We start from the raw sequence: 27983 nt of genomic DNA, 5'->3' as shown, positions 1-27983 counted from the left end.
AGGCGCTACTCCGCCCGCATTCCAGCCGGTCCGAGGCGACTCTGCACACACACGCACACCCCCACCCGCCTGGCAGCGGCGCGCGCCTGGAGCAGCCTTGGCCGTGTCGTTCTCGTCGCCCGGGACCCCTGGACGCGGACCTCGCTCCAGCTCCCCACACCGCACCGTGCAGCATTGCCCCGGAGCGACCTGGCTTCCTCCGCCGCTCTTGTTGCCGCGTGGCCCCTGCGGGCGCGCGGTGGGTCCCCCCTGGCCCGGGCTCGCGGCGACACCGGAGTTTGATTCTGGGCGGCGGCGGCGGCGGGAACGAGGAGCCGGGCCGCTCGCCCTCCGCGCCGCGCCGCGATTGGTCTCTCCCAGAGAGCGCCGGCCGAGGGTTGGCTGCGGGCCGCCTGAAGAACAGGTGCACTCGCCGCCGGCTCGCGGAGCAGCAGCAGCAGCAGCAGGAGAAGGAGCGCGGCGCCCAGCCGGGCCCCCTGTGTCGGAATGCGGCTCGCCGGCGCCCGGCACCGCGCGGCCGGCCAGCCTGGCCCCTGAAGGCGGCGGCGCGAGGCCGGGGGCGGGGAGCAGGCCGGGCGCGGCGCCCCGAGGATGCCGGCGCGGCTGGGGCGCACGCAGGCGGTGGGCAGGGGAGGCCGAGGCAGCGGGGCCCCGGCGAGCAGGAGGCCGCTCGGCGGGCTGCAGACGCGCTCCGCTGCCGTTCCGTGACCGGGGCCGTCTCGCCCCTCGCGCGGCCGCCGCCGCCGCCCTCTCCCCTTCCTTCCCCTCCCTCTCCCCTTCCCTCCCCTCGCCGGCGCGCCCCTCCCCCGAGCTCCCCGCCCGCAGACCCACGCTCTCCGCGCTCCTCGCTCTCTCGGGGGGAGGGGCGTGGGGGCGGGGAGCCGATTTGCATGCGGCCCCGGCCCCGGACGCTGCCTGAGCCCGCGCCCGCCACCGCCGGAGCCCGCGCGGCCCGTGCCTGTGCGCGGCCCTCGGGGGCGAAGGTGAAGCCCAGCTCCTAGGATGAGCGAAGGCGCGGCTGCTGCCTCTCCACCGGGGGCCGCGTCTGCAGCCGCCGCCTCGGCCGAGGAGGGCACCGCGGCGGCTGCGGCGTCGGCGACGGGCGGGGGCCCGGACGGTGGCGGCGGTGGCGAAGGGGCGGCCGAGCCCCCCCGGGAGTTACGCTGTAGCGACTGCATCGTGTGGAACCGGCAGCAGACGTGGCTGTGCGTGGTGCCTCTGTTCATCGGCTTCATCGGTCTGGGGCTCAGCCTCATGCTGCTCAAATGGATCGTGGTGGGCTCCGTCAAGGAGTACGTGCCCACCGACCTAGTGGACTCCAAGGGGATGGGCCAGGACCCCTTCTTCCTCTCCAAGCCCAGCTCTTTCCCTAAAGCCATGGAGACCACCACCACGACCACCTCCACCACATCCCCCGCCACTCCCTCGGCCGGCGGCAGCAGCGGCGCCTCCGCCTCCTCCAGGACGCCCAACCGGATTAGCACGCGCCTGACCACCATTACGCGGGCGCCCACTCGCTTCCCGGGCCACCGGGTGCCTATCCGGGCCAGCCCGCGGTCCACCACGGCACGGAACACTGGGACGCCCCCGACGGTCCTGTCCACCACCACGGCCCCCTTCTTCAGTAGCAGCACGCTGGGCACGCGACCCCCTGCGCCAGGAAGCCCCAGTACCCAGGCGATGCCCTCCTGGCCCACTGCGGCATATGCTACCTCCTCCTACCTTCACGATTCTACTCCCTCCTGGACCCTGTCTCCCTTTCAGGATGCTGCTGCCTCCTCTTTCTCCTCTTCTTCCTCCTCCACCACCACCACCACCACCACACTAGAAACTAGCACCAGCCCCAAATTTCGTAAGTAAACACGGTGTCTCAACTCTGATTTATCACCCTGGCCCCTCTCTGCTGTCCTGCCATCTGTGCCCCTTGCTGCTTGGCTTCTGGCAACCCCCCTCCCCCATCCCAGGTCGGGCGCGCAGAGTGCAGGACTGGGCGAGCACAGGTGTGCGCCAGTGCTGGGTCCCGTGTGCGGCGGGGCTGGGGAGAAGAGCGGGCAGACCGTGCAGCTCCACGGCCTGACTTCCGTGGGTCCCGAATGAGAACAGAACCCCTGACTCTCTTGAAAGGGTTAAGGCCAGTGCATCCGCTCTTACTGCAGACCTGCGGCCAGGCGAGCTCCGGCATCCCGTTCCCGCACCGGGCTGGGGAGGGAGGGAAAGAGGGAGGGCCTTCCCCAAAGAGCCCTGTTCCTGGTCGCCCGTGGGAAGCAAGGAGAAAAAAAGGCCCCAGCACACTGATCCAGGAAAAACCACAAAGGGAAGTGAAGGCCGTGTGGGGGTTAGGATGTGATGGAGATGTTGGTAGACTGTAGCTGAAGCCCTTCCATCAGCCCTGGCCCAGGCCGGGACCTGGAAGGGTTAATTAGAAGCCATTGGGGGAGGTTGGGAAAAGAGACGATCCTAGGATAAACTGATCACCCCCTAGCCTGCCAGTGGCCCAGAGACAGAGGTGTAGAAATTGATTCTGTGGCCACTGAGCCTGAGTTAACTAGGAGGAAATAAGAAGAGAGCCCTGCAGAGTGGCTGCCCCTGGGGTTCTGAGCAAGAAGGAGAGCTTTTTTTTGTTTCCTTTTTTTTTTCCAGCTTTGCCAAGCATTTGCTTTTGTTCTTTTCCCAAAGGTGGGGTGTGAACCTGATCTCCTTGCCCTCCCAGCTTGAAAGACAGGCAGGCTGGGACAGAGTTTTCTGCACTGGAAGGGAGAACACCAACCCTTTCTGATTCACCCTTTGCGTGAAACATGTTCAGGCTGGCTCAATTCATGAAGGTCCTAGACAGTTAACCTCATTCAAGATAGCTTTTTGTATATAGGTATAGGCTTTGTATTTTTCTGAACGTTTTAGGTAACTAACTGACCTCCCACCCCACCCACTTAACTTATTCTAAGGAAATCTCAGGAACTTCATTTATCTGATGACTGATCAGGGTATGGGAATAGTTTGTGAAGGTTATTTAGGACAAACCCCCAGCTTGCCAGTTCAAGTTCTTTGGAAAGCTCTTCTGCAAAAACTGATTATGCTGTCTTGATACTGTATTTCTGTTCGGGGCTGTAACATCCAGGGGAAAGACAGTGCTCCTCATTAACTCCTCAATGCTGCTAGGAATACCTGGTTTGCTTTTTCTGTCATCTGGTATTTTTTTCGTATCCCTAAGCTGTGATCTTCCTTAACCCTCGAAACTTTTTTCCAGAAAATTTTTATTAAGGATTAAGTGTACTTGTAGGTAAGATCCAGGAGAGAAACTCCTTTTTCCTTGTACACAGTTTTGGAGAAAACAGGCTAGACAATAAATGCCAATCAGGAAAGAGAGGGGAAGGAAGGATTCTGCCAACACTAGAATGGCAGGAGAGTCTGTAACTTATAACTTCTCTGGTTTGGTTGGAGCAGTCATTTTTTTTTTTTTTTTAAAGCAGTCATTTCTGAAAGCAGTTTTCTCAGATGTTTAGAGGCGCCTCTCAACCACCTAGCTTGAGTTTTGTGCAAGGATGAAGGATTTTCTGGTGTATGTTTGAACATATTCAATCCACTGAAAATAGGTGTCCATGGAAGCCCTAGATTGTTTTTTTTTTTTATCTTTCGATGCAGTTGATATGAATCATGGAGTGTTCCAGCACTTCCCAGCCCTGTGTGGGGGGGTGCACTTCTTGGGGTGTTTTTTGTTCTTATTTAATTGATTTCCTTGTGTTCCATTCTGGGGAGGTCTTCAGAGAAAAAGCCCAAGGTAATTATTTCTGCCCCTCTGCTCTCTTTCTCCATTCTGTAGAAGGGAATGGCAGCCTGTTTAATAAGTAATGATTATTGACAGGAAAAGAGGGGAAAAAATCTGTAAATGATGTCAATGTTCACATAGACATATAAGCATTATTTATTTTATTTGTATTTGTGGTCTAGCCCTTTATCTGTTTGAAATCTTTAACAAGGAGCTGAATTAAGGGATGAAAGGCAAGTATGCAAATCTGGCAGAAAGTGACCTGGTTTTGATAAGGGAAATGTTACTGAAAGGTAGATTATGTAGTTTCCATAAAGGTGGGTTTTAGATAGGTAGGTTGTGTGGCAATTTAAAGAAAAAGCATGTTTAATTATTTTTTCATCTAAGGTTGCAGGATTCACAAAAGGAAACAAAGATTTCATTTGAGGGATTATCAGCATTGTTATGCTGAGCTGAATTATAGCTTGAATGGCTGTCATTCATATTTTTCAGTTGTTTTGATTATGTCAGTAAAGTTCCCAAGAGAGAAATTCCCTTCTTTCTTGGCTCCTGCCTCCATTCCTCAGTAGGATGTTTTTCTTCTTTCTGTGCTTGTTTCTTTTCTTTCCAATATAAGTCATGCATTCAGTTTTTGCATCTGAAGACAGTCAAGCATGATGCTGTTTTTGTGAGGCTAACCTACAAATTCTTTAATGGCCAGGGTCTTGGCTCTTGAATTGAATCTCTCATGGCTTAGAGAATGAATGTCTTTGTGTTGATCTCAGAGCAGTCAGAAGGCTCAGGTCTGTAAGGGCAGCACAGTTCTTTGGAGTGGGAGGCACTTGTTCACTGAGAATAAACACACTTGCTAATGGATAATGGGACTTTTGCAAGCAAAAGCTCTTTGTGCTATAGGAAAAGCCCAGTTTAGAACTTACACAGCAACAGGAGAAGAGCTTAGAATTTGAGTCTTGTCTTCTGTCCTCTATCCCTTAGGCCACGAGTTGGATGAAAAGTTTCCTTCCTGTCCCTGGAAAGTCTTGGCTTCCCAGTGGCCCAGTACTTCCTTCCCTTAGGCTCCTTAAAAACAAGTGTCTTAAACATATTGCTACTGGGGGTTATTTCAGTAAACGTCTTTTGAAGCATTTTGTATCTGAAAGAGGTTAGTCTACAAATTTTGAAGTCAACGAGAGGTCACTACAAACAGAAGAATAGTGATTTTGGCTAACCTCTTTTCCCTATTATAGCCCTTTCACTTCTATTTTCAGATTTGAAACATATTTGTATAATGTTTCTAATACCAATGTGGATTCACTTTGAGTTCTGTAATTCTTTTACTCAGTAGAAGGAGATATTTAACAGGTAAAAGGCCAGTCAATGGCTGAATTCAAAGATAAAGACAAAGTGTACCTTTTAATAGACTATTCTTCAGATCATATTTGGAAGGTTAGTTAATTCCAGTAAATTGGATCACAATTATTGAATAGTGCATTTAGAAAAGAAATGAATATCATATGTATTAGTAATTTTTAAGGATGTTACAGAGGCAAATTTAATTCAACTCTTTTAAATAAAACTGTAGTCATACCAATTGTGAGTTTTAAGAAAGCCCTTGATGAAATCAACCATTTTCTTGTTTATTCTTTTCAACATCTTTACTCCTACAATAAGCATACTCTTGGTTGCTTTGTGAGTAGGCTCAGCTATAATTTGTTAAAATAAAGTTACTTCTATACCTTATGTTCTGTCTACATGAGTCAAGGCCTTCAAAGATACTCCAACATGGAAGGTACTGGCTCCAATCATGCGTGTGTTGTAGCCAAAGTGAGAGGATTCAGAGCTCAAGATCAGCCATTTTTTATGAAATACAATTGAGAGCTTTTTTATGAGCATATGATGCAATCTGAGTATATTTTGATTTCCTTTGGTCTTAATACAGAATTATGGGACTTTTCTGCTTTGATCAATTGCACCATACAGTTTTGTTCTTTAGACTCTTATGTCTTTAGACACTTACCAAAAAAAAAGTATGTGGGGTTGAGCATTGGCTACTTTTAGGGCCCCTTTGAGTTTGATCTGAGTGTATTATAACAACACCATGGTTTAAGCATTCCTCTCAGTTCCTGGTTACCAAGGAAGGGGGAGTGGGGGTATTTTTTGCTAATCAAGAATACCATTTCCAGGTTTAACTTGTGAATCTAGCCACCTTACTATTTAGTTTATTTCCCAGATAGACTTTATTTTAAATGCACAGTGTTGATCCACATGCTTATGAAAAAAAAAAAAAAGAGCTGCTTTGAGGCAGTTTCTTTCTGCTACTGAAGGGTTCATCTTTTCTCAGTCTGGGTTGGGCCACAGGCAGGCATCTGGTGCAGTTTGTGGGGTCATTGCCACCCTGGGAGAACACCTGAACAAGGTCTCTCCTTCCTTTCAGTGTTCCCAGCCTTTCCTTCTGGTTGTGCCATAATCCACAATGAGAGAGCTGATTTTCAACTTCTTTTGTAGAAATCATTTTCTCATAACCTCTCATATTCAGTGGCAACCATATCTCAATATTCTATCTGGAAAATTGAAAATGGGACATGAAATTTGGCCCTGAAATATAAAAGAGCAAGGGAAGAGTCATAAATCTAAGTATTTAAAATACATTTGAATTGCTTCTCGATAGAACTGAAATTCATTTTTCTTACTTTCAGTCTGTTTTTATCTCTAGACCAGTGTGTTGGGTAAGCCACGACACTCAGATTGCCTTGACAAATACCACTGAAATGCTGAAAAATTTTACTTATCTGCTCCCAGGAATGTTCCCTGTAGAACTGTGTTCATGGTGAAGGTATGGGGAGGGATGGACTTGTGCACTCAGCTTTATAATGTTAAGGTGACATATCTGAATAAGTTATAATGTCAAGGTGAAGACATATCTGAGTAAGTGCTTCCCATTCATGCAGCTGTCTGCAAGAATCATAGCACACTTGTTTGTTTTTCCATTTTCATTAGTCTCTCACTGAAGATTTCAGTTCCATTGTTTTGAATCATGGCTCTCATTGAAGATTTTTTACAAATTTTTGATTTTTTTATCTTTATTTTTAGGATATGGCAAAAGCTCTACGCAATAAAGAAAATTTTGTTATATATTCATAGTAACCTTGGTCATTTTAAGTTGTTTTAAACAAATTATCACTATGATAAGACATGTTGGACTGCTTAATTAGATTTAAAAATTAAAAGAAATTTAGGTAATTCAGTTATAAAAATATCTTAATGCTTTTTAAAAACTAAATTAAGTATTCTAAAACTTGGTAGAAGACTAATGGCTATTCTCCCACATCGATTGGTTTACACATCATATTAATAAGGATAACATTTATTATCTGATTCCACTACACAGTTGTACAATTAAACAGAAGCTGTTATATATGTTTATATATTACATTTCCATAATCCATGTTATACATTTCAGTCTTTTAATTGATTTTTTCAACATCTAATTGTAGGCCTTGCAAAGCTGCTAGTTAATTGGTTGATTTTAAATGTTTATAAACGTAATTGCTTAAAAAGAAAATTAAGATAAAACTTAATCTGTGTAACATAAATTCTCCACTATCTTGCTGTAACGCCAAGGCCTTCTCCTGAGTGTGTGTCTGCTGGTTTCGGTTTAGCTCCCCCCACCCCCACCCTAAGCCACACCTCTCATCACTTGTTCTTCGTTAAAAAGACGATAGTGACGAACTCTCCATGCAAATTCAGATTCTTCCTAACCACTCTAATATGCAACTGCCCTGGGACTCTTTTATAATTTTTTTGTCCATATAATTCAAAGTAACTCTCCTTCCTTTTTCTCTCTTGAAAAAATCAACAACAATTAAACACCTTTTGGAGTTTTTTCAAAGCATCTAACTACGTTTTAATAGAAACTACAATTATCTTTCATTTCCAGAATCACATCCATGGCTTATATAATATTTATCTAAATTACATAATTACCATAACAACTGGTATAAAGAAGTTTGTTACTCCAACTGAGTATTGGTAAGGGACTAACTCATCTTGCACCTGCAAGGTAAGCAGGTTTCCTTGCACCTGCCTGGTGGCTGTGCCCTTTCCGAGGTGCCAGGGTCTGTGAGGATGCTCCTTCGGGGCTTGAGGGAGGCAGCTGATGACAGCAAATTGGCCAAGAGGAGTTTAAGAAATTGACTGTGATAGTTGGTAGCATTACTGAAAATGAGTGCCAATCATTACCATATTTATTAGGGTCTTTTGTGGAAAAGCAAAAGTATATATACTTTAAAAAAAAAAATCCCAAACTAGAAACGTGTCCTTATATCCTATGAGAACTATGCAACCTTAAGAAACCAATTTATTTTCCATGACCTTTAACTTCCTCCCCTGAGATCATGGGGGTGATGACAATACCCTGACTTGCACACCACTCTAGAAAGAGGTCATTAACTGCAAAACACTTGACTGGGAAGTGGGTAGCTGGATCTATTCGTCAGGTCATCGAATCAAGTTGGAATCTTAGCTAATTTGCCCCCCAGGATGCGGGATCTTTCATCCCAAAGATTATTGTTCTTGCTTGTCCTGGATTTCTCCTGTATTCCTTTTCTGGTGCAGTGTGAAAATCTACCTCCAATCAGCTTATAAGTTTAGTTACAAACTAGAGCCCACGGTTTCTCGTACTTTTTTTGGTGTTTGTTGAAGCCAATTTGGGACAGCTCATTACAGGACCTTGAATTTGGGAGGAAATGAATGAGATTGCTGAATGATCTGGAAATTTGAAATCTACAGAAACCTAAAGATTCTTGATAAATGGAAAAATGCCCAGGGCTCCCTTTTGTTCTGTTTCTACACAGTCTTATTGTCACTGGGTCTTTAAAGTTGGATGAGAATTGAAGTGGAAATAAGCAATGTTTGCATCTCATTCTGTTCCTCTCAGCATTTACTGTGGATTAGGTAGTCCAGAATTAATAGCATGACCACATCCATCAGAGAACTCTTTCTAGATATATTTGTTTGCACATTGGAGAAATTTAATTTTAACATGTTGAAAATATTTATCAGTCTGTTATAAAGTTCATCCTGCGTTATATATCAAATATTACATTTTATTGTTGTATGTTTCTTTTTATTTTTTAAGGCAGGTAGGTGATTGTATATAAATCATAGATTGCCATTTCTGAGCATACAAAGAGGTTAGTCAGAAATAAACCTGAAAAACTGATTTCAAAAATTATTTTAATAACAGAAACTTGGCAGCTTCCAGTGATAAGATTTTGTCTTTGAGGCCTCTTCTAGAATATAATGAGAATCATGGATGCATGGTAAACTATAAGAACATTTTATTTTAAAAGTCACCTGAATCCATACAGCTACTTTAGCTTAAATACATCATAGCCAGGATTATGAGACTATCATAAATATTATACCAAGTCTTTGATAAAAATTCTTGAACACATTGGTCTGTGTTTTAATATAGCCTTACCAAGCCTATGTAAGACCCAATGCATATCTTCCTGTAAATTGCCAGGGAGTTAGAAGTTCACTGAGAGAGATAGCTACTCCCTCATCATCCTTTTGAGATTAAATTCTCTTGATTTTGGTGACTTGAGTTTTGCTTTTAATACCGTGAAAGGATTGTACAAAGATTCCCAATCTTGGCTTGGGATTTTGGGTAATAATAAGTGTGAGAGCCGCCATGTGGAATCAAGCTGTGTGCCAAACAAACAGAACATGATACATTGACATTCTTTGATTTATTTTTGAAATAGTCTAATGTGCATAGCCTAGGCATTATTATCTCAATCATACAAGTAATGGCAATGGGTTTAGAGTGGTCCTACAAATTGCCGAGACCATGCATAAGTTGCATAGTTTAAATGATCAGAAAGATGGGAAGATTGTTTTATGGGTAATTGCACTCATTTCAGTCTTAGTTTCCTAAACTGTTGATACAGTGTTATGGTATCTGTGTATACTACCTTTTGCAAGCCCTTAGCACATGGTAGCATTTGCTGTTAAAAAACTCAATAGGGCTGGGGATTTAGGTCAGTGGTTTCGCTGCCTGCTTTGCCAGGCGCAAGGACCCGAGTTTGATCCCTGGTACCAAAAAAAAAAAAAAAAAAAACCTCAATAAATGGCACATCTGCTCTGTACCTCTTCTTTGCTCTAGTGAAAAAGAACCTTCCTAATCATAAAATTGCCCTAGTTTGTAATCTAAGGAGAAATTCAGATGTTTCCACAAGAGATAAGGAATGTTTTTCTCTAAAGTTCTTAATTTCTTAATTTCTTTTAGCTTTGTTGAAGAGTATATAATAATTACACATATTTGATGTGTACGTTTTGATGAGATTGGACATATGCATGCATATACCCGTGATGCCATCACTACAGTCACTGTAGAAGACTAAATGTACCCATGATTCCCAAACATTTTTATTTGAGGTAGAAACACATACTATGAAATTTAACTTAATACAGACACACAAAGTATACCGGCAAAAAAGATGCTGTGTTTCAATGTGGCTGTATTTGAAGGTGTCCTATAATGTATTGTTAACTGTGGGTACTATGTTGTACACCAGATCTCTAAAACTTTCTCATCTTACATAATTGCATCTTCATTCTTATCATACAAAAATCTTCCACCTGTGACCTCTTATTTCTTGATTGTTTTAACTCTGTTTTCACCCTTGGCTTCTTGAATTCAGCATATCACTGTCAGAAAACAGTTACAGACTACATTTCTCTGTTACCTGAAATTCAGTCAAAATTGTCTTCTCTGCCCACTCCAGATTTACCTTTGATTACAGAAGTTACTGCATCGCATGCTGACAGTGATCAACACAACATGTCTGGGAGCATCTGCAGGGATACCCTTTCAGTCCTGCTGTCACTTAGTTCAGACACTAGGATACCCATCTTGCTAAGCAGATGATGGACATTGTGCCATAGGTATTGTCTCCTGCAGACTCCAACCCTAATGCATGGTTACCACTTTGGCTACACTAAAAATCTGAAAAGTTCTAAAAAGAGGAATATTAATAGCCCTTTGGTATTGTGGAAAGGATACTACCCAATAGATCTAACATTCCTCACTTAAATGGCATTTTTATGTATCAGGTGTCTTCTTAGGTGAAAGAAAAACTATATTTTGTTGGTTAAAGTGAAAGATGATTGGAGTTATTTTTGCAAGCTTAAAAAAGAAAATGGGGACAAGTGTAAAACTAAATTTGTAAAATGGCTTTTGGAGATCCATGCTGAAAAACAAGAGTACTGTAATGTCAGAAAATGGGTATTATTAAAACCCCTGAAGACAGTGAATGAACCCCATTGCCTAAGAATACCAGCATTACTTACAAAGAAGAGGGGTGGTGATACGGCTTACTCAAACTTAGTACTTTAAAAAAATATTTTAGTTGCCATGCTTGCAAAATCTAGGCTCTAGAAATTAAAAGAAAATAGGGCACAGAAGTGTTTATGTTAAATGCCATTTTGACTGAATTGTATTTAATTGACTTTTTAGGATGCTATTCTTTACTTTTGTATTTAATGTCTGACCAATGCCCATGCCATACTAAATAGCCATAGCTGGATAGACTTCCTTCTTCATCAAATGTGAAGTATTTTTACTAGTGTTAGCTCCCAAACCTGTTCATGTTGGTTATTATTGTTATTGAAATTAGGTAGTGTATATAAATACTATGGAAACTGATAAAGTAATTGTGGTTTCTATTAAAACTAAGTTGATTACATTGGAAATAGTCTATGAGGATAATTCACTTTAAAAATGGTACTGATAAAGAAAATTTTAAAATTATTATGGAAAAAATTTAAGCAGTTTAAGGGAGAATATGTATCCATAAGAAATCTCTACTTGGTTTATTTCATAGGTGGCTTTAATTCTTAATCCACAGTCAATAAACTGAACCTGAAAAATTACAATATACATTACAGATAAAGTTTTATACAAGAAAGACAAAAAATATTTCTTCAAAGACTTGAACTGTATAACCAGATATTTTGCATTTATGTGTTTCACATTAAATTTTGCTATTTTAGGTTAACTAAGAAAAATGTTTACTTATGAGATAGATACTATAAGCTATTAAATTTTGTTTTTCTATAATTTTAAGTATATTGGAAAATCATTATTATGTAATAATGTATCTAAACTTTGGGGTAAAAAATTAAATGAGATGCCAGTTTTTTTAAGCTATAAGTAGACAGTAAGTATATGCAATAAGCATATTCAAACAATGCATACTGAGTTATCTCTCTAGTCTGAAGATATTAAACTTTTGGAAAAATAAAAACTAAGCTCCATGAATCAGTTAAATTATTGATGTTGCTTCTCTGAAGATTTTAAATTTTTTTCTTTTCAGTTTAAGAGTTTGTGTGTTAATTGGTGTCAGCATTACAGTGTTAACTGAGCTGAGTTCCTGCTGTGAAGTGCAGATGTATATGAATACAAACACATTTTCATTTGCTGTGGGAAATACTGCCTTATTGAAAGCAGAGTGGTTTGTCCTGGGCCTTTGATTATTGGCCTTGATCTTTTAAGGATATGGGTGACGATGGAAGCTTAGTGAGTTACTTGATGGCGCTTCCAGTCTGCAGATGTTTACAGTCTTTAGTAATACTGCTGGGATGGATATAGCTGGATGAAATCAATTAGTTGTATGTATGTTAACTCATTACCTGATCTATTTCAAGTGTGACATGAAGGGAAACTGCAAAGGTTAGATGGTAGTCTTTGGGCTTAGAGAGGAGAGTTTAGGTCAGGTCATGTCTATACCAATGGGATGATTAGTTCAAAGATCTTCTTGATGATATAATCCTGTCATAGAATTACAAGGTTAGGGGGTTAGAGCCTACATAGATAAACTCCACAGTTCTTTGGAAAGTGATGATTTGTAGGCCACATGATGAATTGTGGTCCCAAGTCCCCCACATGGCTCATGAACAGTGGTGAACAAAAAGCCAGTATAAAAATAAGGTTCTGTTTCCATGATGCTTAAGTGTAAAAGGTCAAGACAGTGATTTCTTTGGGAAGAAGGCAGGTGGTGAATGGAAGGATGGGAGGGGACCCCTGGTGTTGAGCACCGCAGTACTGATAATATGCTTGTTGTTCTGGGAGCCAGTTATGTGAGTGAGTTCATTGCATCAAAATGTATCAGTCTGTATTCTTATATGTGTAGTCTTTATATACATCAGTGCAAATTTAAAAAAAGAAGGAAATCTTTTGAAACACTCTTTTGCCTCAGTATTCCATGCAGCCAGGGTGGCAGCCTGAGTCACATTCATAGTTCCCAGGTCCTAGCTCTTGAGTGTTTGCTCTTCAGCCCTCACAGTCTGACAGATCCAAAGACAAGATGCTGTAACGTCTGCAGCTTCCTTTGTTTTAGGATCTTTGCTTAGGGAGACCCATCCTCATAACCATGTGCCTTTTCACTGAAGCCTTCCTTCCTTTATGTTTATATTAAATAAAGCTTTCTTTTAGGCATACCAGTAATGTTTCTGATAGAGCATAAGTTGCCACATTTTTCATACATTTTACACATGTAGAACCATCTTTGTATCCTGAGAATGGCTTCTATCACTGTTGTGCAAACATCAACGGGCACGATACTCAAGAAAGACCTTCATGTACTCTTCTGGTTTTTGTTGAGAAGACCAGAGCATATATACTGGAGCATAGTTGAGTGCTAAAATGTATGATTTTAACATGCAAAAATGGGCCATTTCAAAAAGTAGTTGTCAGGGCTGACATACTTAGTTTCAAAAGAGAATTTCCTTAGGTGGAGAAACGGAGAAGTGAGGGCAAGGGAGTAAAAGCCTGGAGGTAAAAGTTGGCACGCCTTGCCTCTGTGGGGACCAGGGAGGGACCTGGCACCATGGGCAGAATAGGCCCTCTTCCAGAAGTGGTGGTGCGGCTTCACCTTTCCCTTAGGGCTCAGGGAGGACATCACTAGGCTGCTATGTTAAGGCACAGTCCGATGTGGTGTAAGGAAGTCACAGAATCTGTGGGATTCTCAGAATGTGCATTGTCTCTAGGATGACTTGAAAGGAAGAGCAGGCCTTGAATTTTAAAGATTCTCCAAGGCTAACTGGTTCCAAATTATTTAAAGATGTAGTTTCTGATTGGCACAGGGTATATTTAAGTATTGACTTCATTCCAGTGCTGCTTCAGGGTGCTGCAAAAAGCACTAGAATTGCTGTGTTTTAAGGATGTTTAGTTTATCCACAGTCACGTCAACACAGCCCTAGATTGAACCCAAAATAACAGCTTTCGAATATCAAAAAATTTGCAAGCAAAGATACAAGGAGAATAGCAAGAAGCAACTCTTGATTGCACTTCACCTAAATTAACCTGTGACTGCCTTCAGAGTTTTCAGAGACAAAATCCTCTTCAGGAATGGATTGCCACATCATCCTTCCGGTTCCATCTGGGATCCTCTTTCCAAAACTCACACCTTTTGGGATTGAATGCTGACATTGCATAGCGTTCAGAAGGAAGCCCCCTTTGATTCCCTGTCCGCACCCGTCACATGGTGAGGAGTCAGAGAAGGAAGATGCTAGAGGTGTGTAGATGAGGACCTTACGTGGTCTGCTGAAGAGCTCCTGTCATAGAAGGAGAACCACATCTGCACATTGATGTACCGACAGCTAAAATTAGTTGTCACCCACTTTACTTATCATGGAGAACCTGAGAAAAGAATGACATTCTCACTCCTGCTGGCTCATGAGGTTGCCAGCTGTTACCAGATAGAGGGGCTGTATCACTGTGTAAGTGCAAATGCTGTTAGCATTAATAGCCAGTGGCATCTCTCCTGTATTTTTTTACTGATCAGATAATTTTACTGATGTCAACATTTATAATATGCTAACGGACATATACTGGTGTTATTTGCTTAGAATATTTTCGGTCTATTTTACTGACTTAGATAAAGGTGAATATTCTTAGTCATTTGTTCCAGTCTTTGTATATTTGATCAGAAGAGAGATTTTTGAAGGGAAAGCAATGAAATAGACCAGGGTTTTAGTAGAGGCAGTGTGGAGTCTGTCTCTCCTTCATCACTTCGTTTTCTGAGCTTCTAAATGCCCTTCTGTGGTACCACACAGATACTCATTTTTCACTGCGAGTATCACTGAGTAATTTATGATAAATAATGAATTGCTGTTTCCTAAAATGCACTACAAATGGCTGATCATTGTAAAAGTCTAAGGAGCTCTATTACTTCTAAATGACTAGATAACAGAAATGTTAACCCTAAAGAGAAGAGATCAAGTAGACAATGCTGCTTTCGAAGCACAGTTTTCCTGCCACTGCTTCTCATGAGCTTTCTGCATCTGAGCTCTGCAAGAACTGGTGCCTAAGTATTTCCTTAATAGAATGGCAAAGAGGGGTCTGAGCCTTTCAGCTTTTTGGATTGATAGAAGCAATACTGGTTTATTTGTAGTGAGGGAGAGGAGGAATATGTAAAATTTGTTTAAAATTTGAAACTCTTAAGATAAGCTTTAAAAATTGTGTTACAACTGAAAGGACTTTGATGTTTTACCAGTGAAATTCGAGATGTTAGGATGCAACAATGTAAGTATTTTGGTTGCACATCAATCCTGACAATAAATTGTAAAGAGAAAACATTAGAATATTTTATCTTGACCAAAGCTTTACACATATATCGGATTTTCTTTTCAAAATTAACTCCTGCCATGATATTTGTATTCTTTCTCTTAGCCTTCTGTACAGAAATAGTTATCAAACACATATCCATTTGAAATTCATATCTCCTTGGTGCTCCAGAATGCATTTGTGCAGTAGCTAAATGTCGTTCACAGTGAATGTGTGTGTTCTACATCCTGGTTGCCATAAAATAGCTACACATCTAAGTGTTAGGATTTAAAGACTTTAATTGCTCACTGCAGAATGTCTTTATGTATTGCACTCCCATTGTGAAAATTGAATTAAATTGCCATTCTGTGAGCTCCGTATCGTGAAAGGAGAGGCTCTACGTGAGGAAGCCATTGAAAAGGTGATCTTTGGCCAGTGATACTTTTCAGCCAGAACCTTTGCTGAGTTTTAGCACAGTTCTTTCACATTTCACCAGACTTATTACTTTTCCAAATAAAATCCTTGGTTACTGTACTAGAACTTCTTCATTCCTTCACAAGGTATGCAGTGAATTGTATTAAAACAGAGCATACATGCTAGTTTTTCAGAAGAGTACTCTAGCAGTCCCATCAATTTCTCCTCACGGCTTTGCAGGAAAGTCCACTTTAATCCTCAATTATCCGATACATGTGATCAAGCAAACCTCTTGCCCTTCACAAAACAGGTGCTTTCGTTGCAGGGAAGTTGGGCTGTTGGATTGTTTGAGAATACTTTTCTTTTAGATGACAAAGGATTGTGACCATGTGCTGGGAGAGACAGATTCAGAGAAGGAAAGTGAGTCCCAAAAGCCTGTTTGATGAATGGGCTGCGTGGCTCTGCTTCTGACCATATTCCATCTGCTGTGGCAGCAGCGTGTCCTTGCAATACAGCCCACTTCCAGACCACAGACTTGGAAGTTGTATGGCTTCATCTCTATTTGCCTCCTCTACAACTGACTTCCTTCTTGATGCTTTGCCATTTTGTAAACTGAACAAAAGACCTTGGTGAAGTTGAGGATGTTGGTCACGCATTTCTAGGGGTAAGTTCCATCAAGACTGAGGAAAGAATGGAGAGCTTCTTTCTGGGAGGTTTATCATACCTTCCTACAAAAGTTGTATTTGTTACATATGTTTTTTTCTTGCAGCCATGGAAAATTGGAAAGGGGAGAATTAGAAGAGTGATTCTGAAAGGGAGGAAAGTATTTAAGGTACAGAGGGAACTCTTGCCTGGTTTGGGGAATGTAGGCTCAGCAGTGCTACTTAGTTCTTTGTTCCAAACCTCAGGGTAAACTAATGGGTCTCTGGGCTTAGGTTCTTCTTTTGTAAATGGGATTGTTGGACAGGATGGTCCCCGAGTCTCCTCATGGCAAAGATTCCAAGAAGACAAGGCTTGAAATTTGAGAGTAAAATCTTAGTGAGATTCTTTGAATTACTGATTCTATAATCACTCTCTTCCATTCCCTTTTCCCTCTCTTCTATTTTCTCTCTCTCTCAGTACACACATTCTATTTTTGTTCATGGCATATTACTGTGGGATATTTAGAAGTCCATCATTTATTAATAGCCTGATCTGGTATATTATATAGGTGGGAGTTGGTTGTAGTCAAAAAGAATTCCTAGGGCCGGGGAAGTAGCTCAGTGGCAGAGCACCTGCCTAGCAAGCACAAGGTCCTAAGTTTGGTTCCTAGTACAAAAAAAATCCCTAACCCTTCCCCCTTCCCATGTATATGTGTATATAATAGTAGAATGAATATATATATATATATATATAGGAATGAATATATATATATATATTAGAATGAATATATATATATAATAGAATGAATACATATATATGTGTGTGTGTATGTATATGAATGAAGCAGGGGTAAGCACAGTCCTGAAAGAATTGCTGTAATACACAAAATATTTTATTTGGAAGTATAAATGAATTCATCAAGTTATAATATCTTATCAGCTTAATTAAACAGACTTCCTAGGTGATGATTTGAGAAAGACCGTTACCAAAATAAGAGAGGACTGTCAGGCATGGTGGCCCATGCCTGTAATCCCAGCACTCAGGAGGCAGAGGCAGGAGGATTGCCGTGAATTCTGGGCCAGCCTGAACTACAAAGCGAGACCTTGTCTCAAAAAAAACCAACGAAACAAAAAAACAAAAACCAACCCCCCCCCCACACACACAAAAAAGGAAAGACTAGGAAATGTATATGTAGGTATATGTAGGCCGCAATTATGAGTGTGCCTCAGTGTAAAACAACTATGTCCTGTTATATTGGTTAGCATGGGGATTTTGATCTGAGAATATGATTTCATTCGTTGGATTAGAATACAGCTCTAGGCTGTGACAAAGTTAGAGTAACATTTAGTTCAAACTGGAAGTGGCTAGTTAATATTTTTTCCACTTCTGTTATTATTAAGTGTACTTATTATTATAGTGTGCTCTGTATAGAAAATTAGAAGTCTAAACTATGAAAAGTAAAACCAACTATAATTCTACCACTCAGCAATAATTACTCTTTATCTTTTTTGAAGATTAGCCAAATTTTTTGCTTTGTGGATATGTATTCTATACGTGAAAATGAAATTAAACTTTAAGACGTCTTTAAGGTAGCTTTTTGCAATTTATTTTAAAATATTTCTATGTCAAGAACACCTCAAACCGTATCTTTCATGGCTGAAATATATAGACATATTGAAAAACAACGTGCTTATCACTTGTGGGGAATTTAGTAGTTCATTTGAATTTGGTCATTATTATATAAAATTCTACTCTGCACATTCACAGCATGGAATGGAAATTTTGGAGCCAATATGTACACAAAAATTAATTTTTTAAAAGATGAAGATTCTGATTCCTCATCCAGGAAAATTGAGCAGTTCAGTCTCGCCAGTAAATTGTCAGAATGACTGTTCTTCCACAAACCCCTCTGAGGTCCTAGGTGTTGCCTGTCTTTAACAACAAAACAAACAAAACCTTTGCCCAACAGAAAGTATCACCAGAATGTCATGTTGGTGACTCATCCTGCGTTTCTCTAACTAGGTGTGAGAGTAGACCTTGTTAGCTAGTGTTGGAGGCCAGGGCAGTGAGCCTGTCCCGTCTGCAGGGACTTAATGGCCTGATGTTTCCCCATCATCAGGGCCATCTTCACGGCCTGGGATGCTGTCAGGCAGTAGTGAGACCAGAAGTATTACAGCTGCCCCCTGTATGTATGTTCATTAGCAAAGGTTTCCTTCTCAATCCCAGGGGCAGTGTTGTAGGGAGAGGGTGGAAACCTCAGGTGATGGAGAAAGTGTACCTGTTCTTCGCTAGGAGAATATAATATTCAGCTCAGGCTGCTAGCTAGCACGGAATACTGTAGTACAGATAGGGTGGCCTAGACAACAGGATCTTTTTCTCACTGGTAAAGAAGCTGAAAGTTAAAGATAAGGTGTTCAAGCAGGGTAGCTTCTTCTTAGGCCTCTCTTCTTAGCTGGCAGATGGCCACTGTCTCACTGTGTCCCCACATGATCCACCTGGGCTTCCACGTAGAGGGAGACACAGTTCAGTCGATAATAGAAGCTCAAGCACACACATACAGACAAATCAAAAATAATTTCAAATAATCTGAAGGTCTTAAATTGCAACATTCTCTGAGTATAGACAATACCTGGGGGCTGCTCCTCCCCCCTCCATACTTTCTAAGACATCCTCAGTGTTCCGTTCTCAGAGTGCTCTGCTTGCCCTGTGGTTCTGCTCCATGGTGGGTTGGGTGTGGAGCTGGAGATGAGGCTCACCTTCTGGGGAGGTACAGCCTAAGCTGCTCTGCACCTGGTCCTCTGCAGCAGCCGCCGCCTCCAGCAACCGCCAAGTCCAGCACTTTTCCAACTAATAAGTGCCATGGAAACCCAGTGAGCTCCAGAGGTGGGGGAGAGGTAGGTGAGCATCAAATCACCAAGTGACACTGGCTTTTCAAATGCCACATTATAAAAATAGAACTACTTGAGAACTAGCAGGGCCATGCCAGCATCCTGTAGCTCCCTGATTTTTGGCATTCAATTTCCTTTGTCTTACAGTGGTCCTGTGACAAGCAGGAAGACTCTGCTTTATCTCAGCGTGTTGGTCAGACTGTGATGCCTCTCCTCTGGCATATGACTCACTCAAATCAGATATTGATTAATTTGCTTTGGATTTAAAAATCTGAGTCTAGTAAGGGTGTAGATTGACAAATTGATCCTTTAATTATTATAGTTTTAAGATAGAGGATTGTTGCCTTAGCATCTACCTCCTTTTTTCCATTAACAAAACAAACTTATACATGTAATGTCACAGAGAGAGAAATTCTCATCACACCCCCAAATCGATTGATGTGCACATTTAGATTTGGTCCAAATACACTGCACTGATTCAGTGGATATTTGTTGGATTCCATTTATTTTGGATGTTAATTTTTTTGTTTTGTTTTCCACTCTGGATGCTATTACCATCTAATTAGGTTGAAAATCAGCAATTAGAGTTGGAATGCATGGAATGGTTGTTATTTTTCTTTAGATCATAGCTACACTTTTAATGATTGTCAGTCTGTGTTTGTGAGAATATGTGTACTACAAAAGGGGCTGTGGATGTCAGGAAAATCAGGTTGAATCCAAGTTTTGCTTTTTAAAATTCTTTTAAATTTTTTTAGATTTTTAAAATTAAAAAAGTTTTTTTTTTTTTTGGTGCTGAGAACCAAACCCAGGGCCTCATGCTGGCTAGACAAGCATTCTACCATGAAGCTAAGTGCCCAGCCCCAGGTTTTACTTTTTATTAAATATCTGAGGTTAGTGGCCTCAGCCGCCATGAACTCCATTTCCTTATTTACAAAAGCTGAAATAATACTACCTCTTAGCCAATAAGGCTGCTGCACATTCTATAGATATAAACCAAGGTGTTGCATGAGTAATAATTTACACATTGGAGTCCAAGGGATGATTGGATATGAGACAGCTGAGGCAAGCGGAACAACGATGAGAGGCTGAATGTGATTGCAAGTGATAGGCTAATTTCAAAACTTTCATCAGAATGAAATACTACTATATGCAGGAGCTGATGTTTGAAACAAACCCAAGCTAGGAAGCACTGTAGGGAGAGAAAAAAGGATGCTGTAGAAATTTCAGTCCCACAACAGTGTTGAATAGAAAAACGAATATCCATTTGCAGACATTTGGACATGAGTTTCTCAGCCTCAGAAAGGCAAAGGTAACCAGCACATCCTTTCTATTATGTCTGCCCCAGAAGTGTGGCATGCTCCGTTTGAGACTGTACTTGGCATTAATCTCTGATATCTCAATTCCTGACACATTAACACAGACAGAAGGGAAAATGTCCCAGAAGCCTAAAGAGCCTCACTTTCCTTGTCATCCCATCTCATGCTGCTCTCCAGGTTGATTGTTCTGAAAAACTGTATTTCAGGGCTGAGTAGAGAATACTTTTCTGAAGCATTTCTTCCAGAGTGTATGTTGATAGAATTTGCCAACTATTCAACGAGATTTCATATGCTGAGATGAAGTCAGATGATTTATCTTTCTGGAGAAAGGTAAAATTCATCTCCTTGACTTTTTCCAGTCTCTTTCTCATTTTCTTCATTTCCTTATAAATACTTTTTAAAAAATTCAAATGTGGTAGATTTAATTTTCAGAGGATGAAAATTTAAGAATTTGTTTTCTTGCATTTATATTGAAACATTTTGAGATAGAAAACATTCATCACAGCTTAAGGCAGCATGAATTTGTTCAGAGAAGTTCATGGCCTAAGGAGGATGCCTCATTCCTCTTTCACACAGCCTCTCTCAAAAGCCTTCATTTTTCATCTGTTTTGTAAGGACCTACTGTTATGGTTTGGATCTAAAATGATCCCCAAAAGGCTTGTTTTCAGAGATGGCCTCTAGGAAGGAGGAACTGTACTCATTAAAAGCTTGATGTGCTGTTAGCAGGGAGACCCAGGTGGAGGAGATGGATTCCTGGGGGCATGCCTTTGGAGGGTGTGACTATTGGTCTGGTCTCCTACCGGCTGCCACTGGCTAAGCAGCTTTCCTCCACTGTACCCTTCTGCCATGGCATGTCTGCCTTGGAGCCACCCAACCATGTACTCAAACTTCTAAAACTATGAACAAAAATAAATCATTTCTCATTTAAGTTGTGAGTTTCAGGCATTTTGTTTCAGTCATGGAAAGGTGAATTATGTACCTCCTATTTGGCAGATGTCATCTTTGGCACCCAGCACAAGGGCTACAATAACAATGAAGATAATCTTTGGCCCCTTGGAAGTTACATTCTAGTAAAGAAGTCAGATGTCAATAAGTAAGATAATTTCTGTGATTGAAAAATGCTGAACGGGATACTAGGACAGAAAGTGTGAATTTATGCAGAAGTTACAGAAAGACTTAAGAAGTTTGTGGTAGTTGAACTGAGTCCCCAATGATGAGAAGACAGATATGTGAATATCTGGGCAAGAATGATAGCAGAACAAGGAAGAAGACAACTCAGGGGTGTTGAGGCACAGAAAAATGGTCAGTATGCATAAACATAATACAAAGAGTGGCAGGAAGTCAAGTGGGAGAGTTGGGCAAGGCAAGGCACAGGAGGAATTTGGACTTAGGAAGCTTCTGATATATCTGTGTTTTTGAAAGTTCACTTTGGATGCTATACGGAGTTGTAATCCAAAGGACCACATTTTGACAGGAAGATTAGCAAAAAGGCAGATTCCAGCCAAAAGGTGCTAGAAGCTTAGGCTAGAGTGGAGACATGATACACTATTAGACAGGATGTGTCTTGGAGGGAAGCAGGATTCACATGGAAGGAAAAAGAGGAATGAAAAATCATAACTCCTTCCTAGATTTCTATCCTGAATAAGAGGTGGATATTGACATTACTCACTGAGATGGGGGTGAGGATAAGCAGGATTTGGGGAGTGCTGTGGAAGGTAGGGTGAAAGAGTAGTTTATGCATTAGTGTTCTTCCTGCTTGATAGGTGTGTGAATGGACATAATTAGAAGGTAATTGGAAACAATGTAGAATTAACTAAAAACAAACAAACTATTTAGAATACTGGTGGTCAAGGGTAGTAAACTTGGAGACTCTTGTCATCATTGAAAACCAGTAACAGGGTGTACCCATGCCACATGACCTGGGGGAGTTTCTCGTACAGGCAGTGGAGTGAGGAGGTTATCGGTACTTCTCAAACTTGCATGCACTTGGAATCTCACAGAGGAGCTATACAAACTCAGGCTCCATGGTAGACCAGTTAGTCTCTCTTTTGGGAGTGGGATGGGTGAGAGGCATGAGTAGTTTACTATATGAAGTTCTCTAGGTGAGTCACAGGTGACAGCTGGATTAAATAAAAGAAAGGGAAGGCTTGCTGATCCTGTGTGGTGGCATCCCTGGAAGGGGTAGGGATATATCTGAGGAGAATGAGAGGCGCCTTGTCTTTCAGGCACAAAGGAGGCAGGAAGTGAGAGAAGGCCAGGTGTTAGAGCTGTGAGAATGGGAATCAGCACCAGCAGTGGGAGACCAAGGCCATTGATGTATCTAGCACCAGTGACCACTGTGTGAAAGAGTATTATCCCCCTCCAAAGAGCAAGAGGGTGACTTTTTACCCATTTGCTTCTTCCTGACAAGCTAGGCACAGAAGTTCTTCAGCCTGAGACCAGGCTCTGATGGCAAATGTCCAACTGACATCTCCCTATCTCTAGGAATCATGCAATCTGGGTGGGCAAAATTATTTACAGAAAATCTTAACTATTCCTATTTCTGACATTCTGGCAATAGCTTTTATTATGTTACTCAGCATTATTAAATTTAGGGTGCAATGGAGTGGAGTATGATTTGATGTGAAATATTTCAATATGTGTGTTTTGTCCAATAATTCCACTTTAAAATGTATTTAAAGATTGTGTGTGTGTGTGTGTGTGTGTGTGTGCGCAAGAATGTTCATCACAGAAAATACTTGCAAAGGAATGCTGACGCAATTTGTTTTTACCATATAGGCGTTATAAATCACTTCTTTAAAATCACAGTACAAGAAAATACTACACAACGTGATGTATGAAAAGCAGGTATAAAACATGACTGTTTTGTAAAATAAACATTGGGTATAAATATATAAAACTTTTAAAAGCAGTACATGCTGACTGTGATTACGGTCAACTTTAATTTTCTTAACATTTTTTCTTAAATTTCTTTTCTCTCCTTTTAATTTTCTTAACTTTTCAGTTCAGACCACCTATGGTTTCAATAAGAGTTGGAATAGTGTTTTAGAAGTGATTGATAAATTCTTAATTTTAGATCGGTTCATGAGTTTTATTATCTTTCTCTGAATTTGGAGTAAGACTATCTGCCTCTTACAGATACCCTAAGAAACAAATTAGATAACCTTTGGAAATCATACTGTGTAATCCCTTGTTCATACTAGTTTTTCCAGAATTCAGTATTGCCTCAACTTCTAGTGAACTTTGTTCAGTGGAAGTTTTGTTTTTCGTTTAACATTTTGTTAGTCTAGATTAGCATGCTAAAGTAGATGTAAGATTCATCATTTGTGTTTAGCTCATTGGTACAAACTGGTGTTCTGGAAGGAGGAAGTTTAAATTGTCATGATGATCTCATTTCTCACTGTCAGTGAGCACCCTAGGGTCCAGCATCACTGTGGCTAAGGAGAAGTAAGGGGGGATGTGCTGGAGGCTGCAGGAAGGATTCTGAACCCTAATCAAAGGAGAGACAACCATTGGAGAAATTGTATGTTCTGGCCAGCACTCAGTGTGTTTCAACAGGATTGTGATGCTGGAGGCTGCCATAGCCATCCTGAGACCATGAAACCTTTAGTCTGAGATGAAGGGCCTGTTCATTGATGAGTCCATGAGCTGCCAAAGCAGCCAGAGACTGCCCACCTTTGGGTGTCTTGCTGACTCCTCGTTCACATAGTCACTCGGCATGTCTCTGATGGTCCAGTGCTTGTATACAGCCAGATGCATTACAGTTGACACTAGATGTGGATTTGACATTGGGTTCTCCTGTAACAAACAGAAAATTGAGAAAAATCTTTCATGTGTTTTTATATTTTAAGCATCTATAAGAGCAAAATTATTTTAATGTACTTCTTCCTGTAAATGGCTAGCTGACTTGGCAAAATAATTTCATTTGCTGTTCATGCAAATTTACTGCTGAAATTTCCTGCAGAAACCAAGCCAAATGAATTTGTGAGAGCTTGTGAATGTTAAACAAGTATGTTGCATGTTGTAAATTTGCAGGACTCCATACCCAACATTAGGCCATCCAGTGTGCTTATCCATGCTAACAAGGCTGTTTCTGATCCTGCTGGGCACTGATGGTTACTGTCCCTGAAAATTTTGAGTTTGTATAAAATATATAAGTTATTTATGGTTTGACGGTATAGAAATCTACAGATATATGCTATCATCAATTTGCTTGTATGCTTTGAAGGTGTAATTTAACAAATTTTGCTGCCCTGGCAGTAAATGTTACAAGTGACAGGTAAGTTTCTTGGGTAATTTGAGAAAGTGCAAAACATGATGATATGCAGGGCATGTGGTGTTATTTATCTGTGAATGTAACTGAAATGCTGGCATATTTTTCAGTTAGAAGTAGTAATGACAGAAAGTGAGAAGTTTCAGAGAAGGCTTTGGTGGAATGTTTTTCCCCTTAGGTTTAACTAAGGTTTTCACTTATGTTTAATAGGTATTCAGCAGTGATCTCATGAACACAGCTACATACTTAGGAAAATGGAAAAGGTTTATTGATTCTCCTTGATGAGGGCAGGACCCCTGGTGGAGAAATCCTAAGGGAGAAAGAAGTGGGAATGGGAGGTATAGAGTGAGAATAACATAACAGACTGTCACAGGGTGCCAATGTGTCCTAATGACTGGTAGCTGTGGTCTGTGGGAGCTGAAAGTCTGTGTTCACTGCTGTTATTGCTGCCTCATGCCCGGCCCCTCCCCCAAAGCAGGAAGCAGGAAACAGGAAGGAGGCCAGCAGCTGTGCTTCCAGCATCAAGAAGGACGAGAGCCAGTGAGGCTTGTGCCAAAAACTGGGTCAGTATGTGCAGTTTCTTACAAGGACTATTGGCATTGTATCAATAAAATATCTAGTTTATTTTTTTATTTTTTTTTGGTACTGGGGATCGAACTCAGGTCCTTGCGCTTGCGCAGCAGGCAATGAAACCACTGAGCTAAATCCCCGGCCCAAATATCTAGTTTATATATACTGATGCTTCCCCAGTAGGTAGTAAAAATACAGTACACTAGGTCTTAAGCAGAATCTTTGACAAAAGTCAGTTAAGTCTAAAAGTTGTAACAAGAGTTTAGAGGAGGTGTGGGGAGGGCTAGTCTGTTTCAAAAATCACGAGTTTTACAGAAAGCACGCAGGTTGATTGCTAATGGGCACACCTGGACCATGCCCTTGACTTCAGTGTTTATTCTGCCTATCAACAGTCCCAGGAGGTCATGTGTGTGTGTGTCCTTGTGTCTGGTTAACTTCCACAGTGAGGCTGGATTTTAGACATCATAGGATTATAGTTACTGAATGAAGAGGACTTTAATGAAATTTGCAAAAGAGTCTCTGCATGTCTTGTGAATTTTCTCACTGATCATTAGATGACTGATCTCACAGGGCACCTTATTATTCCCTTTTGCTCACAGGTGGGATTCTCACTCAAATTTCCAAGACCAAGATTTTCTTCCTAAATAAAGGAAAAGGAAAGAGTTTTCTGGGAGAAATAGTCAGGAACCAGGGAGGAGGTTCCAGATGTGCTTGGTTCTAAGGGAGCTCTAGTTTTATGCATTGAGTGCGATTCCCCTGGCTGTATATTGAGGTCCTCACCCTTAATTGACAGCATCAGGAAGTGAGGCCTTTGGATGCAAGTTGGTGGTGAGATTGAGGCCTCTTAAAGGAGTTATCATCCTTTTGAGAAGAGACCCGAGAGCTTGTGAATCTCTGTTTTTGGCTGTTTGAGGATAGAGGGACCAGGCAAGTGTCTGTAAACCAGAATGGGAGTTTTCAGAGACTCTCCAGGACCTTGACCTTAGATGTCCCAGAGTCTCCACAAATATGAGAAATAAATGTTTGTTGCTTACACTACTCAGGCTATGGCATAATGATTATGGTTGCTGGTGCTAAGACACCCGGACAACTTTCAGAGGGAGATGCTTTGATGGCAGATAGGACTGGTGGTTTTTCCGGTGGCCACAGGGGGAGAGGGCATTTGTAAATCTGATAATTATAACCACTACCTGTCTAGCTTTAAAATCTTCACCAATGGAGAGGAAGTGCCAAAGGAAGCCAATAAAAATAGAATTAATGCTGACTTATCTACACTCTACTAAGTATTTTCTAAGAACTTGTCATGGATTGTCGACAACATCTCGTTTAATTCCCCATCTGGTCCACTGGGCCAGGTATTATTATTAGCATCTTTACTTCACTCGAAGGGAGCCTGCAGTGAAGAGTAGTTAAGTAACTGGCCTAAGTTATTGTCGCGTTCGCCTTTGACCAGCAATGACGACGCAACACCAACGCTCTTCTTCTAGCAGTTTATTCAGGAAAACTTAACATTCTTTTTCTTCTACCCCTGGGGAGCACCCGTCCCTAGAATAAGTACCCCTGAACCAACCAATCACGGATAGTCATGTGGCGAATGCGGATAGGTACACGTAAGAGGGGGCAGAGCATCAGACACATCACAGCCAAATAAGGAGTTGTTTATCATAAAGAGCTCTCGCCGTCGGGATGGCGGAAGGCGGAAACCAGCGCCATCTTTAAGGCGCGGCACACGCAGCTCTCCACAAGTTATCCCCATCGTGATAAAGAGGAGTCTTGTTTTGTAACCAAGGTAATAATTTAAAAGTCTCTGTCCCATTGCCTCGCACATACTTAGACTCCAAAAAGGTATTTGCACTATATATCCTACAGTAAATAAAGAAATGGGTATTTTTTTTCTTATGGTCCCAGAGCACCTGTTCTCCAGGCACATGTTCACCACCCAGCCTGTAGGTATGCAACACACAGTTGTGTCTCAGCATCCCCAGATAAGCAGCAACAGGGATAAAGCCAGCTGTTTTTCTCATACAAGATTAGGCACAAGCCATGTATGAGGCTGTTGTCTACTCTCGCTCATAGATGCCCAAGCAGTGGGTTAAAATGATAAAAGAAAACAATTAAATAAGCTGGTGTGAACATAACACAACCAACTTTCAGGAAGGAGATAAATGCTGCACGGAGCCATCAATCCACCCAAATTGCTGTCTCTGGTGTTTCTGTTTGTCTAATAGTGCTTAACCTTGGTTGAAAGATAAAAGTTTGCATAGAACCAGTATATCATATGGCCAGCATTACACAGCTTCGACACTCCAGTAAACCCATCTGGAGAGTTTAAGCCACCAGAGCTTGGCTGCCTCATTAGCTGTCTCTGAAAGGCCTTGGCCAAGCAATAGCACAAATCGCTGTTGTTCCAGGGTGATGGTGCAGAGTGAAAGAAAACAAACAGGTTCAACAGTGTTGTGCTTTGCATGTTAGAATCTAAAGTTACTTGGCTTCCCTAGCAGAGCATCGAGCCTCACACTAAATATTT

The 27983-nt window shown here is 41.6% G+C and overlaps 1 protein-coding gene across 9 annotated transcripts in view; it reads left to right on the top strand.

The window, feature by feature from the left end:
- The first annotated feature begins 887 nt into the window (after positions 1-887).
- Positions 888-27983, top strand: part of Nrg3 (neuregulin 3) — a 1056615-nt gene continuing 1029519 nt past the window's right edge. For 2 of the 9 annotated variants that reach the window (XM_087201145.1, XM_004867739.3), the window contains exon 1: positions 889-1852. In XM_087201145.1, the coding sequence (XP_087057271.1) occupies positions 1003-1852 (850 nt within the window). In that variant the 5' untranslated portion in view covers positions 889-1002. Of the gene's footprint in view, positions 1853-27983 lie in introns of all 9 variants that reach the window. The other 7 variants (XM_087201147.1, XM_021246724.2, XM_087201148.1 and 4 more) reach the window with 5 other exon arrangements.

The sequence above is a fragment of the Heterocephalus glaber genome, unplaced genomic scaffold (genome assembly GCF_053883595.1).
Source record: "Heterocephalus glaber isolate CG9 unplaced genomic scaffold, H.glaber_assembly_v1.0 deba00001755, whole genome shotgun sequence".
Taxonomy (NCBI): Eukaryota; Metazoa; Chordata; class Mammalia; order Rodentia; family Bathyergidae; genus Heterocephalus; species Heterocephalus glaber.
The sequence above is the reverse complement of the archived record's forward strand: the minus strand, read 5'-3'. Positions and strand labels throughout refer to the sequence as shown.